The sequence below is a fragment of the Aquarana catesbeiana genome, linkage group LG02 (assembly GCF_042186555.1).
Source record: "Aquarana catesbeiana isolate 2022-GZ linkage group LG02, ASM4218655v1, whole genome shotgun sequence".
NCBI classification, from domain to species: Eukaryota; Metazoa; Chordata; class Amphibia; order Anura; family Ranidae; genus Aquarana; species Aquarana catesbeiana.
Genome location: NC_133325.1, coordinates 522966443 through 522982756, shown reverse-complemented (window position 1 = coordinate 522982756; position 16314 = coordinate 522966443). Strand labels below are relative to the sequence as shown.

Below are 16314 nucleotides of genomic sequence, written 5' to 3'. Positions count from 1 at the left end.
ATGTAAATTATTAACACTTTTATTTCTGAAAGCATTCTTAATTTACAGCATTTTTTTCACACTAAAATTAACAGTATGCTTTCTCTCAAAGAGAACTGAAAAATGTTGCTATTTGTTTAGTATAATCATGTGAGCATCCTAAGACCCCTTTCACACTGGGGCGGTTTGCAGGCGGTATTGCGCTAAAAATACCGCCTGCAAACCGCCCCTAAACAGCCTCCGCTGTTTGTTCAGTGTGAAAGCCCGAGGGCTTTCACACTGAAGCGGTGCGCAGGCAGGACGGTGAAAAAAGTCCTGCAAACCGCTTTTTTGGAGCGGTGAAGGAGCGGTGTATTCACCGCTCCGTCACCGCTCCTGCCCATTGAAATCAATGGGACAGCACGGCTATACCACGGCAATACCGCGGCTATAGTCACGCTGTACGAGGGATTTTAACCCTTTTTCGGCTGCCAGCGGGGGTTAAAACCGCACCGCTAGTGGCCGAATACCGCTGCAAGAACGACGGTACAGCAGCGCTAAAAACAGCGCTGTTTTACCGCCGATGCCCCCACCGCCCCAGTGTGAAAGGGGCCTAAGTGGCAAAGTCATGCAGTGAACTACATTGTAAAATTAAATGAATCAGTCTTACTTCTTTTTTATCATGCAACTTATCCAAATGCCCCAAAAAAATTAATCAGTAAAATTCTGAAATTTGTTTTTGTTACCCCAGCGGCTCCTTATTGGCTGGATGAACCCAAAAACTTGATCTTAGCCCCAGGAGAAAATGGCCGCTTGGTCTGTCGAGCCAGTGGCAACCCCAAACCCATCATTCAGTGGTTGATGAATGGAGAAGCAATCTCAAGTAAGGTTTTATGGACAGCTATGGAAAGGACTGTGTGCAACATTTTTTTCTACTTTAATATTTAACTGCATAGATGTACATTTTATTTTATTTTTTAAACACTGAGAACATTATTTACATATGGATATGCTGTTTAGATGCTTTTGTCAGGTTTATATGTAATAACAGAGCTGAGATTACAGCATGAATGATATACAAGTCTCCAAAACCTCTGTTACATCTAATCAAATATAAAATAAAATAATCCATTAATATGTTCACCTGTGCCAATACATACTGTGTTAGAATCAGTGAATAAGTAAAAATTGATAAATAAATAAACAAATAAATAAGCTTTTTGAGGTTTTTTCTTCGTATAGCCACAGTGTCCATTACTGCCTCTTGTGATGAAGCCCAATAAAGCTGGCTGCTGCTTAAAGGCTAAGGCCTCATGTACACTGCTGCTGGTAAACGGACGTTTCGGAACAGTTGGGAGTTTTTTTTCAACTGCCCCTGAACTCTTCTCTATGTTATCTTATCTGCCCATGTACACAGTGTCGTTTATGTTTCTAGGCAGTTGAGTTTAGAGGCGTTTTTTGGAATGCAAAAAAAAATGCATTCAGAAGCTGAGTTTACAGGCATTTCAAGCGACATACGCTTCTAAACGCAGTAACTCGCCTTCAGCTGCGTTTTGTTTACAGGCGTTTTTCATTTTTGGCTATTTAAAACATTTTTTTTTTTTAAACGCTTCTAAACGCAAATGCAGCAAAACACCGCTAAACACTTAACGCTTAAGTCTTTAAGGATAAGTTCACCTTTCATAAAATGTTACATGTTACACCCATATTCGGGGTGTAACATTTAACATGTTATGAATGCACCGGCCCCTGTGATCCCTGCTGTGCCAGCTAGCGGGAGTTTTTCTCCACTTGATAACTGTCAAAAAATGTTTTTAATCGTGGTCATGCTAGGCTCCAACCACCCGGCCGCGTCACTCATTCACAGTATACTGTGAATGGATAACTACAAGCTCCGGTAGCCTTTGCTGCTGTCGGCATTTAGTTTTCAATGAATTACCATGGTGCTGTGAGCGCTGTGGTAGTTCATTCATTCTTCCTGTCAGCATGTATCGGCTTCCTCGTACGACGTACGAGAAAGCCTATACACTGACAGGTCTGCTGGTGCAATGCTTTACAGGCTCCTGCAACAAAAAATAATAAATGCACATTTTTTACCTGAAAAGAAAGGTGCATTTATTATTTTTTCTGAAAAGGTGAACTTATCCTTTAAGATTTTCCCAACCTAAGGGCTGTCCGGGAAGTAACGGAGGGGTCTTTTATACAACAAACTGGGCACTAATGGACACCAAGGTAAAGCCTGGTCTAGGACATATAGAAAGCCTTTTCTTTTCTGCAAAAGAGGAACATTAATATATTGGTACATAGGGAAGCTGACATTTAGAAAAAAAAGTGAACTTACCCTTTAAGGGACCAGAGCTGCTGTGAGAAGGAGAACCTGTTTACGTGGGTTTATAAAGCACTTAAGCTGCCAATCATTGTGCAGCAATTTTTTATAGTGTGTAGAGTGTAGATTGTTGATGGTGGTTTGGTGATAGTCTAAAGCATATCTACTCACAGTGAGAAAATATACATAAATTGGTGGAAGTCAGAATTGTTTGCACATGTGTATTTATGAACGTTACAGTTATTTACTTCTCTTGCACATCAATTTGATGAATTGATGGAATTTTATCTAATTCAAATATTATTCAATTTTGAGTACATTTTTACATACTGTTTAGTTATTTATTCACTGATTCTAACAGTATATATTGGTATAGAACATTTATGGACTATTTTATTTTAGTTGTTGTCTAAGTTAATTTAATGTATGATGCTGCATTCATTATATATCTCTGTTACCTTTAACTTGTTAATACAGTGTGATATCAGAAAGACTGGGGTCTCATGCATATGTGGAAGAATAAAAAAAATGGTGATACCTGTAGAATGGTGATACATACACAGTTCTCCTCTGCATGTGACAATGAGTGCCTCCAAAGTAACCGAAGACTTGTTATTGTGCTAATGAAATATTGAACCAGCTCTATTATCACAACTTTGGCTTTCTAGCTGCTGGAAAATTACACATCCTAAAACACTCTAAATAGAGCATATTAGGACTTGTAGTTTCTCAAAAATGAGAGGGTAGACTTTCCCAAACCAAAGTGCTTCATAGGGACAGCTGAATAGCAAGACCCAGCAAAATCTGAGTAGAAGTACATATATGGAATTTCAGTGTTTCAGCACTTAGAAGGTATGTTTTGCAGTGTATTGCTCTGTAGCCACTGTGAAGCTACAGATCTCAAAACATTTTGATTGTATGCTAGGACTTTTAGTTTTCAGGTCCCTAAAGTGGAAGTAAACTCCCATTTTTAATAAGGCTTACCTATAGGTAGTGTAAATATCTCCTAAACATGCACTGTTTAGGAGATATTTTCTGTACATGCCGCCAGTGACATCACTCGCGCATGCACACTGAAGGAACGGCCACCCGGGCCGTTCCTTCAGAGCCCTGTCCGTAAATGTCAGCGCATGCGTGGAAGTGACGTCATTGCGGCTCTGTTGAGTCACAGAGCCAGAGTCTGCAAACCTGGAAGCAAGACAGGTGAAGATGGAAGCGCCTGCAGCTCTGACATCTTGGCGATAGAATGCTTTGTTTTAAGGTAAGTTTAACATGATGTGCAATCCATACTAGCACATTATGACATTGCCTTGCAGGCTAAAAAAAAAAAGTTCAGCGGTTTACAACCGCTTTTAAGCGGTTGTAACCAGCAATTAAATAAAATAAAAAATCTGCTGCAAAGCATTGTCATAATGTGCTAGTATGCATCGAGAAACTTACTTTAAAACTAAGCCTTCCAATCTTGTGCTGTCCCCACTGAGAGGGCTTTCATCTCTACCCTGTCTTTCTACATAAATAGCCGGGGGCGTGATGATGTCACTCCTGTGCATGCGCGTGGGAGCCGCCGTTGATGGCACGGGCTCTGAAGGTCCGGCGCAGTATGCAGGACCTTCAGAGTGTTTTCACCGGTGACGTCACCAGCTGTATGCACACTGATTATCTCCTAAACAGTACAAGTTTAGGAGATATTCACAGTACCTATAGGCAAGCCTTATTAGAGGCTTACTTGTAGGTAAAAGATGAAAAAGTGGGTTTACTACCAACAACCCAGTCACTATCATAAACTTTTGAAATTAAGGCATTCCGGTAAAAGAGCCATGTAAATACTTAGCTTTCCTCCTGCCCATGCCATCGAACACCACTCCAGTCCTAAGAGCTCTTCTGCTAAAGTCCATGGGAAAATCTCCTTTGTCTCTTTCAGCTCTCACTGATATCTCCTGCTGACCTCCATATCATTAGCAGTGCACTGGAATACTTCCAGTGCACTATCATTGGGTATTTGGATGATATCCAGTGTTTTATTGTAAATTTTTCATCTTGCAAAAATTTATCAAATAGAAGTTAATTTACTTACTGGTAAGACAGCAGAAACTTTTTTTGTGAAAGAAATGTATTAGTTAAAGTAGAGCTTTAGTCATAAAATTAGAAAAAAGTCCTGATACAGTAGATCACTTCAGACTGGCCCCTTTCGCAGGTATAGCAATATATATGTAAAACATTAAAAATAAGTGTCTATACTGTTTAAAATCCAGTAATGCACTGTCTCACCCTGCTTTGCACATGCTCAGTTGCGGTCTATTTTTGGCACTGTACCTAAAATAAGAGCTACCAAAGGCCGATCTGCTGACAGCTTAAAGATTTACTGTTGCTAAGGGAGAATAAAGCAACATGAATGACAGACTTTGCAGAAGGAACATAGATTAGGAAGAGAAAAAAATAAAAGCAGGGGAGTTGACAGGACAAACTCTGCTAGAAATGCACATATTTTAATTAAAGGAAGTGACATATAGTTTTTGAGACCAAGGAGAAAGTTTCCAATAAGGAAGTGACTGCTCAGGCTTCAACAAAATGGTGGCCTCTAGCAAGAAGAAACAGGAGCAATGCTGGAGGCAATTTATAGCACACATTAATTTTGGTAGTATAATTATTAATGTGAAATGTATGTTCTTTTGTTAAAGAATAATAATTGTTATCAAATATTTATGAATAAAGTTCCACTTTAAGTTCAAAATTACAATCACTGCAATGCAGAAGCATATGCTTATTGGTTCAAAGCATGAATAAAAAAAAATGATCCTGTTACAAACTAATTTATGAGGGTGGATGTAAGATTTCCTTTTGCATTACCATGTTGTCCTTGGCCACTAATAGTATGGTATATCTAATAAATGTTGTAAGAGTTTTGAGAAATTTTGACTAAAAAGGAATTTGCCGTTATCAAGTACATGTTACTAATGTTATCATGCTATTCCATTGTAACAGCTCCAAACCCAAATTTTGAAGTTGCTGGTGACACTGTCATTTTCCGAGAAGTGCAGACTGGTAACAGTGCAGTTTTTCAGTGTAATGCTTCTAATGCCCATGGATATCTGTTGGCTAATGCTTTTGTCTCCATACTTGGTAAGAAAAGTAAAGTAATTTTTTTTAACATAGTGTTTATTTGTTTTTAATCTGGTGGAAAAAGTTCAACCAAGTGAGTGCACCTCTCACATTTTTGTAAATCTTATTTATATTTTATTATATCTTTTCATGTGACAACACTGAAGAAATGACACTTTGCTACAATGTAAAGTAGTGAGTGTACAGCTTGTATAACAGTGTAAATTTGCTGTCCCCTCAAAATAACTCAACACACAGCCATTAATGCCTAAACCGCTGGCAACAAAACTGAGTACATCCCTAAGTGAAAATGTCCAAATTGGGCACAAAGTGTCAATATGTGTGGCCACCATTGTTTTCCAGCACTGCCTTAACCCTCTTGGGCATGGAGTTCACAAGAGCTTCACAGGTTGCCACTGGAGTCCTCTTCCTCTCCTCCATGATGACATCACGGAGCTGGTGGATGTTAGAGACCTTGCACTCCTCCACCTTCCATTTGAGGATGCCCCACAGATGCTCAATAGGGTTTAGGTCTGGTGACATGCTTGGCCAGTCCATCACCTTTACCCTCAGCTTCTTTAGCAAGGCAGTGGTCATCTTGGAGGTGTGTTTGGGGCCGTTATCATGTTGTAATACTGCCCTGCGGCCCAGTCTCCAAAAGGAGGGGATCATGCTCTGCTTCAGTATGTCACAGTACATGTTGGCATTCATGGTTCCCTCAATGAACTGTAGCTCCCCAGTGTTGGCAGCACTCATGCAGCCCCAGACCATGACACTCCCACCACCATGCTTGACTGTAGGTAAGACACACTTGTCTTTGTACTTCTCACCTGGTTGCCGCCACGCATACTTGACACCATCTGAACCAAATAAGTTTATCTTGGTCTCATCCGACCACAGGACATGGTTCCAGTAATCCATGTCCTTAGTCTGCTTGTCTTCAGCAAACTGTTTGCAAGCTTTCTTGTGCATCATCTTTAGAAGAGGCTTCCTTCTGGGACAACAGCCATGCAGACCAGATTGATGCAGTGTGCGGCGTATGGTTTGAGCACTGACAGGCTGACCTCGCACCCCTTCAACCTCTGCAGCAATGCTGGCAGCACTCATACATCTATTTCCCAAAAACAACCTCTGGATATGACGCTGGCTGAGCACGTGCACTCAACTTCTTTGGTTGACCATGGCGAGGCCTGTTCTGAGTGGAAGCTGTCCTGTTTAACCGCTGTATGGTCTTGGCCACCGTGCTGCAGCTCAGTTTCAGGTTCTTTACAATCTTCTTATAGCCTAGGCCATCTTTATGTAGAAAACTGGAGATAACCAGGTGCAAATTAGTGGGAGTGGATTCACGTCACAGAGGTGTGGTGGATGTTTGAAAACACAGCTGAGCAGTTTTGGAGTCACCCTCACTCTTTTTTTGGACTTTCTTCAAATATTTTCACGATTATTTTTCACGATTGATTGGTTTCTGGACTTTATAGATATTTACTGTGTTCAATTTTCATTATATATATATTTTTTCTTGGATTTATATATTTGTATATCACTTTCACTGAGTGTTATAATTTATATTAGCTCATATTGAATTTATTGAATAATTTATTTTATTTAATATCAATTTTTACTTTTTGGGATATTTAGCAATATATGTTTTTTCACTTTTTCTCTAGTCACATCTGTATTTAGCTCACTGGCTGGATAAGAGTGTCTGGCATCTCCCCACCTGGGGATAAGCGCCACTATTTCATCTATAATTTTCCTTTGGTGAATTCGGTTTATAAATATTTATGTAGAGCAACAATTCTTTTTTTTCAGATTCTCAGAGAGTTCTTTGCCATGAGGTGGCATGTTGAACTTTCAGAGACCAGTATGAGAGAGTGAGAGCAATAACACCAAATTTAACACACCTGCTCCCCATTCACACCTAAGACCTTGTAACACTAATGAGTCACATGACACTGGTAAGGGAAAATGGCTAATTGGGCCCAATTTGGACAATTTTACTTAAGGGTGTACTCACTTTTGTTGCCAGCGGTTTAGACATTAATGGCTGTGTGTTAAGTTAATTTGAGGGGACAGCAAATTTACACTGTTATACAAGCTGTACACTCACTACTTTACATTGTAGCAAAGTGTAATTTCTTCAGTTTTGTCACATGAAAAGATATAATAAAATATTTACAAAAATGTGAGGGGTGTACTCACTTTTGTACATGTACATACATACACACACATGTATAGTCCTATATATACAATCCTATATCCACAGTTGATCCAGTGGAAGGCAAAAAAACCCAATAAAGATTGATTCAATTTTCTCCAGCAGGGAAAAAATCCTTCTTAATCCCCCAAGAGGCAATCGGATATTCCCTGGATCAACTTAACCTATAAATGTTAGTATCCAGTTATGTTATGTAAATTTAGGAAATAATCCAGGTCTTTCTTAAATCTACTGAGCTGGCCAGAAGCAACCTTTCCGTATTTGGGGATGAAATCTCTTTTCCTTCAGACGTAAAGAGTGCCCCCTTGTCCTCTGTGATGACCTTAAAGTAAATAACTCACCACCATTATCACTGTAAGAACCACTTATGTATTTATACATGTTGATCACATCCCCCCTTAATCTCCTCTTTTTGAGAGAGAATAAATTCAGGCCAGCTAGTCTTTTCTCATACATGAGCTCCTCCATGCCTCTTATCAGTTTGGTTGCTCTTCTTTGTACATTCTCCAGTTCCCCAATATAATTTTTATGAACGGGTGCCCAAAACTGGACTGCATATTCTAGATGAGATCTTACTAATGATTTGTACAGGGGCAAAAATTATATCTCTCTCTCTGCAGTCCATGCTTCCCTTAATACAAGAAAGGATTGTTTTCGCTTTGGAAACTACAGCTTAGCATTGCATGCCTTATTAAGCTTATGATCTACCAGAATCCCCAGATCCTTCTCCACCATTGACTCCCGCAGCTGTTCTCCCCCTAGTATGTATGATGCTTACATATTTTTAAACTTACATGCTTACATGTTTTTAAAGTGCATAACTTTACATATATCAACATTAAACCTCATTTGCCACACAGTTGCGCTATGACACATTACATTGAGGTTGGGTTGTTAATTGGAGACATCATGTAAGGATGGTATTCCACTGCATAGCTTGGTGTCATCAGCAAACACTGAAATTGTACTTTTAATCCCAGACCCTATATCATTTATAAATGTATTAAAAAGTAAGGGTCCCAGCACTGAACCTTGGGGTACACCACTGATAACCTTAGACCATTCAGAGTAAGAATCATTAACCACTACTCTCTGAATTCAGTCTTTTAGCCAGTTTTCTATCTATTTATAAACTTTTTCCAAGCCTGTAGACTTAACCTTACACATTAGCTTTGTGTGGGGAACTGTGTCAAATGCTTTGGCAAAATCTAAATATACTATGTCCACAGCCATTCTTTTGTCCAAGGTTTTGCTCATCTCCCCAAAAAAATAAATCAGATTTGTTTGACAATTTCTGTCTTTCAAAAATCCATGCTGTCTGTTACTTAGAATGTTTATTATAGAACTCATCTATGTGGCCTTTTATAAAAATCTTCACTATCTTCCCAACTATTGAAGTTAAACTAACAGGTCTATATTTACTTGGTAAAGACTTTGATCCCTTTTTAAATATAAGCACCACATTGGCCCTATGCCAATTCAGTGGTACCATTCCAGTCATTAACTAGTCCCTAAAAATTAGAAACAATGGCTTTCATATGGCAGAGCTCAATTCTTTTACGATCCGTGGGTGTATGCCATCCGGTCCAGGTGCTTTATTCACCTTTATTCTGTCTAAATATTTCTGGACCATATCAATTTTGAGCCATCGTGGTTCATTTGGGACTGTGTCAATATCATCTCCATTATGGCCATGAGCTCCCCCATGCTCCTTTGTATACACAGAGCTGAAGAAGGTTTTGCTGAGGAATGTTTTGTACTATAGTAAGACACCAGGTAAATACTGTATAACAGTTTTCTTGAGTGAGGTAATTTTTAAATTGTATCTCTCTATTTATCTATGTTCCAATTAGCAGACAGATTTGGTGTGATCTGTTGATAAGTGCATTATCAATGTGGCAAAGATACATACCTATAGGATTGTAAAAGAATATTATATTAAAAATTATCAATTTGTTGATGTTGATGTATACGTTTACAGTTTTCATGCAGCAGTTTCTGTTATTCCACATGAAGTCTGGCCATATGAAGTCACATTATATTCTGTCTTTCTCTTGTTCCTTAATTGTGTCTTTTTGGCCATTCCCTTGAAGCAAACCTGTGCTTTACCCATAGAAGGAAAATAAATCACCACATGCTCCTCTATACCTAGAAGTACATGGTATCTTCTTCAATTAATAGAAACGGAGGAGGATAAAAGAAAAAGTGAATCCTATGTTAAAATAAAGGCAGACATACCATATTAGAAGATGCTTAGTCAGAAAATGAAATTATATAATGTTATCTGATAAGCAATTACAGTGTCATAATGAAACAGACTATAGCCCCTGGGGCAAACTGCATTACTGAGATGCTGCAGCACATAGCGTTGTGCATGGCCACATCAAGCTGAACAGTTGGCATGGCCTAAAGAGATATAATTAATGTGTATGTATAGCCAAAACTTATTTTTCTTTTCCAAGTATTTTATTTAGTTTTCACGTAAATGATGGTACAGAGAATCATAACAAAACAGCAACATATCACGTAAAGTATGAAGGGTCAGGCCTCCCATCGGGTTGCACAAAACTTTATTTTTAGTTTTGGATAGGGAGGAGAAAGGTTAAAACCCCTGCCAGAGGAGTATCCAAAGAAGAAATCTCCTAGTGTGGGGAATACTGATCTTAACAGAACAGGTGCCACCATTGGAAGATTTACCTTTAGGGTCTTGTTCGGGGATAGGTTTTGGATTTCCCATCACTTTCTTTCCAGGTGACAATGGTCATCAGTATAAACAGAGGGGTGGATTTTCCCAGGGGGGGCACAGGCAGCAATAAAAACTTAACACGTGGTTTAATACTTCCCACTCTATCTATAACTTAAAAGATTTTACTTATAATGTCACTTTAAGTAGAACATGAGCCCATTATCTTCACAGCACACATTTCTGCTATCAACATATTCTTTTTAATTTTGGAGTAGTAAGTTATTGTTAAAAATAATAATTAAAAAAAAACTCTAAGTTTTTTTCTTAATTATGTTTGCCTATTAAGGTTGTAAACATATAGACTATGAGACAGAACAATAGAATTGCATATTAGATGCAATTAGGGTTTATTTACTAAAATCAAAAAAGGCTGTTCACTTTGCAAGGGATGTTGCACAATGCAAATTAATTTTCCCCAGAGTTTAGTAAATGTGGTGAAATTTCACTTTGCAGAGATTACCCAATCACATGAATGGAAAATAAAAAAAGGCATTGTTTTAGTTGCACATCATTGGATGAGGAAAATCAGTAGAGCTTTGCCTCATTCACTAAATACAGGAAGAAAAGAGGTAAAGAAATGACTAATGGGAGAGAAGCATTAGTTAGTACAAGACAGGGAAGGTAAGGAATTAGCAGTGTAGTAAGTGAAAGGGGTGGTGGTGGGAGGTACTGGTAAGAGGGGGGGTTGGGGAGATGTTAGAGAGAAGCCTAATAGGAGAGAGCAGCTGACCACCAGTCTAATGATGTGATGTGTGTGGTTTTAATACAATCTATGGTCCGGAAAAGGACCCATGCCTCTCAGGTGTTGTAAAATTAAGTACAGTTAACTGGACCATCTGTTTCTTCATGTGCATCTAATGTTTACATTTCTATAGCCATCACCTGCAGGCAGAAAAAAAATGTTTTTAAAAAACTAAACCTTCACGATATTTGCCTTTCTGCATAAAGAATATAAGCAGAGAACTAACACTTTACATGAACTTTCTCTACAGAATGTATGGTTCTAACAGGTCAGAACAGAGTTCAGTTGTCAGAACTAAACAAAATAGAGCACAATTGTATGTATTGTATGTGTATTCAGGGTGTACAATAGCCATAGCTATGTAACAAATAGCACAACGGACTGTGGTCGGTCAGGAGTACGTAATATGCTCTGTATGCTATATACTGCTGATCACTCTACAAAGTGCAGTTGTTGGGAGTGTAATTTATCACACCATACAGAGTGCAGAACTTAAGGAACATGTAACATACAACCTGGCCTACGGCATAGCATTTAATAATATTCCCCCAGCAACCTTTTACCCACCCCAACCAATACTTCCTTGTCTCTCAGTTCTTAAAGTGGAACTAAAGACATTTCCTTTTTTTCATTTTCCCTTTGCTTCCTTTTCTAGTTACACAAAAATATGGGAAGATGATTGCTATCACATATTAAATTTGTATTAATGTAACAAGAGGAAAATAGGAAGGAGAAGGGGGATGTGGAAGGAAGGAGCTCACTAGCTGACTTTGAGGTATCCAAGAAAAACAAATCCATTCATATAAAAATACAGCAATTTTATTTGCTTGCGAAATTAGGGGAGTGTAAAGATGTCAGTTGGATGTAGGGCAGTGTACAGAGGTCAATAATAGGTCAGTAATAGGAAGAGCAGTGTATAGGGATCGGTAGGGCAGAGGACAGGGGTAAGCAGGTCCGGCATTAGTAGGGCAGAGGAGAGGAGGTCAGTACGGTAGAGGATAGAACATCAGCAGGGCAGGGGACAGGGTGTCAGCAGGGCAGTGTACAGGGGGGGTTAGGAGGGCACTGTACTGGGAGGTCAGGAGGGCATTGTACCGGGGGATCAGGAGGGCACAGAAGCAATTTCCTGATGCAGAGTGCTGCAGGGAAGTTGCTGTGGCAGATCTACCTGTTCTGACTGATCCCGCTGGCCCTCCTCTCGTCCATTCCACATGTTATCCACAGTTGCCTTGGATGGATCAGAGAGGACGGCTGGTGGCGATGAGCACACTACACTCAGGGGAAGAGCTCAAGATCCCAAGGGAGTTCATGGTATATTGGAGACTGTAGAATAGTTTGTGAGGTCAGGCACTGATGTTAGACGAGAAGGCCTGGCTTGCAGTCTCTGCTCTAATTCATCCCAAAGGTGTTCTATTGGGTGGAGGTCAGGGCTCTGTGCAGGCCAATTAAGTTCCTCCACCCGATACTCGCTCATCCATGTCTTTATGGACCTTGCTTTCTGCACTGGTGCACAGTCATGTTGGAACAGGAAGGGTCATCTCCAAACTGTTCCCACAAAGTTGGGAGCATGAAATTGTCCAAAATGTGCATCAGTGCACAAAGTCCAAACACACAAAACAAACCAAAATCAGCGCTGTCCCCACAACACCTTTTTCCACAAAGTCAGTCTATATGGATGTTCTCTTGCTCTAGGTGCTGCAGCTCTCTCACAAATCCACTAGGTGGTGGACATAAATCTGAGAGTGTACAAAGGAAGAGAGAGCGCAAATCTGCCCTAGTGTAATACTGCTTTTAATAATAAATTGTAAATGAAAAATCATAGGCTTGCACTCACAAACATCGAATATAAAATCACATGTACAGCTCGATTCAAGCCTCCTCTCCTGTTTTGGAGGCGTGGCCTCCTTCTTCAGGCCGGAAGAAGGAGGCCACGCCTCCGAAACATGTCATCGTAGCAACCGTTTTCATGTGTGATTGAGGAGACAGCAGACTCACCGTGATTTCCCCTTATGGCCACGAGTGACATCATGCAGTGCCGTGCGATTGTTGAGCGGTGTGTGAGATGAGGAAGTAGGTTCCTACTATTAACAGCAATATCCCTTCACTATACTGCAAGTCCCTGTGAGTCAACTGATTTATACAAACCAGGAGAGGAGGCTTGAATCGAGCTGTACATGCGATCTTATATTCGACGTTTGCGAGTGCAATCCTTGATTTTTTATTTACAATTTATTATTAAAAGCAGTATTACCCTAGGGCATATCAGTGCACAAAAAAAGGTCCATAAAGACATGGATGAGCGAGTATGAGGTTAAGTAACTTGACTGGTCTACACAGAGTCCTCACCTTAACCCGATAGAACATCTTTGGGATGAATTAGAGAGGAGACTGCGAGCCAGGCCTTCTCGTCCAACATCAGTGCCTGACCTCACAAATACGCTTCTAGAAGAATGGTCAAACATTCCCATAGACACACTCCTAAACCTTGTGGCCAGCCTTCGCAGAAGAGATGAAGCTGTTATAGCTGCAAAGGGTAGGCCAACTCAATATTGAACCCTACAGACTCATGCCCCGTACACACGGTCAGATTTTTCGATGGAAAATGTCCGATCGGAGCGTGTTGTTGGAAATTCCGACCGTGTGTGGGCTCCATCGGACATTTTCCATCGGATTTTCCGACACACAAAGTTTGAGAGCAGGATATAAAATTTTAAGACAACAAAATCCGATCCCGTCAATTCCGACCGTGTGTGGCCTGTTCCGACGCACAAAGTGCCACGCATGCTCAGAAGAAATTCTGACACGGAACAGCTTGGTCTGGTAAAATTAGCGTTCGCAATGGGTCACGCTGCAATGTTAAAAATGGTTTAATACAGCGCACTCTCTTCTTCTTTATAATGTGACAAGAATTAAGTATTTTTGCTGCTCATATTCACACAGACTTCTCACAAACGTATTTCTTTACTATTTATCGGGATTCCCTCAATATATTTTGATTTGTCACATCTGACATCATTATTTTGGTGGTGTTTTTTTTTTTTTTTTGTTTTTAAGGCCGATTATTTTTTTTGGTTTGTATTTTTTTCAAGGCTTATTTTTTGTTTTTGGGATTTTTGTTTGTACTCCTGAAAATTTTTGTGTGTGTTTTTTGTGTCAAGTTACCACAACACCATTGATATGTTGTTCTAGTTAATCTGCAGGAGATTGTTAGGTGTTGTTGTCCCTTGTTAATTTCACATTTTATGTTAGAAATGTACCTGAATCGTCACCAACAAACTGTCCTTTTTGGATGAAAACACACAGGAGAGTATAATTTTCCAAAATAAAACTTTTATTAAGGGCTCACAACTAAACAAAGAGGGAGGCAACGCTGTAGAAACTGCAGAAATTATCGAAGCCTTGGACTCCCAGGGCAGACAACAATTATTTTCAAGCAAAATTGGTGGCCTGAGGAGTCCTTATCTAAGGGAGTGCAGTCTGGTCCAGAAGTCCCAGAGATCCGGAAAGTAGCAGATGACATCTGTGTCCCCAGGCTGTGGTCATACAAGAGACTGCAGCTTTTGTCAGACCAGACTGAACCCAGGGTCATCACTCTCTGGTCTTCCTTCCACGCTTCCTTCCACGCGGTGGCTCTGGTAGTGGAGTTGTGGCAGCAGGAGGAGGAGGAGGATGGTCCAACTCAATCACATCGGTCTTGGGTGTTAGTTCCCCACTCACCCCCTTAGTTAGGACTTTATAAATAAGTTGCTCACACAGGAGGCGTTGACCCTCCTGCATGCCCTGCAGTTTGGTGGCAGGCCATGCAGGCAAAGGCCTCTTCAGGAGTGGGTAAGGCTCGGAGGGACGCAGAAGCCTCCTGAATGAGCCTGAGCGCTGAATCCTGCATGGGAGTCGCCTTCCTCGCTCTTTTATATGGAAGGCGGAGGGGAGGAACCTGCGATTCAGTCAGGCTGCGACTGGTCCCAGGCTTCTCTTGGCTGACACTTAGCCCCTCCTCCTCCTGGCTGCCACTAATCCCCGCCTCCTCCTGACTGCCACATTCCACAACCTCCTCCTGGCTGAGGTCTTCCTGTGTATGAAAAAGGGACATAGTTTTAGTTTTTTATTCATCAATCACACACAATTTTCACCTCATGACTGTTGCAAATTGAATGTTAACAAATATAACAGACTAGCATTCTGAGCCCAGCATTTTTCATTCTTGTCCCAATTATTTTTGCCCACTACTGTCTATTGATATGTAAAACACTTTTTTCAATCAGCAATTAGTGATCAATAATAACATCTACTAAACATCATTTATTTATTGACCAGAAATCAGTAGAAGAATGCTATACCTGACTCCAGCTGGGCTCCTCCACTTCTTCCTGGCTGGAAGGCCCAGGTTGGACATCGGAAGCCTCAGCTGGGGTGGAAGGAAGAGTGGAAGGAAGAGTGGAGAGGGATTCCCTGACTTCAGTGTGGTCTGACAGAAATCGCAGTCTCTCATAGTACCACAGCCTGGGGACATAAACGTCATCTGCTGCAGCTCCGGACCTCTGGGAATCTGTGACCTTCTTGCTCTCCCTAAGATAAGTGCTCCTCAGGCCACCAATTTTGGTTTTTAAATAGGGGATGGTTGCTGTGGGGACCACCGGCTTCACCAACTCCAGCAGTTTCTCCAGCGCTGCCTGCCTCTTTTGTTTATTGTTATAATGGGGATGTCTCACCTGCCACAGACAGGGCAGCTCCCTGTATTTGTCTATGAACAGGGGGAGGAAGTTGTGGTCATTGAAGCCATCCATTTTCTCTGCAAGACACAACACAAGACAAACCCTAAGGTCAGGCCAAACTCTCCTAATCTTGTTACAATATAGGTTTCAATTTCGAAGCAGTATAGGCCCAAGTTTAGATCTTACCTTCGTTATCACGATCGGCGCTTTTGATGCTCCTTCCTGTGCTCACAGATCGTACGTAATACGCACGCGTGTTACGCTTTATACACACTGCGCATGCGTGTAACTCTGCCCGCTCCTGACGTTCTTTCTAGTCTATTCCCGCCCCTTTTCATTCTGCGCAGTGGGGGAAGAGCACATGGCGGATACACAGCAGGTGCGTGCTAATTATAGCAACGAGGAGGAGGAGGAAAGCCCAGAGCCTGAAACGTCACGATCCAGAAGGAGATTTAAGGCCTCAAATATGTCCTTTGGGGAGATGTTGGAGATGGTGGATATCCTGAAGAAGGC

The 16314-nt window shown here is 40.8% G+C and overlaps 1 protein-coding gene across 1 annotated transcript in view; it reads left to right on the top strand.

The window, feature by feature from the left end:
- The window catches only part of NFASC (neurofascin), a gene marked incomplete in the record, with an annotated part of 207251 nt that overhangs the window by 128032 nt on the left and 62905 nt on the right, over positions 1-16314 (top strand). The window contains 2 exon segments of the mRNA XM_073615822.1: positions 710-841; positions 5267-5404. Coding sequence (XP_073471923.1) covers positions 710-841; positions 5267-5404 — 270 coding nt within the window.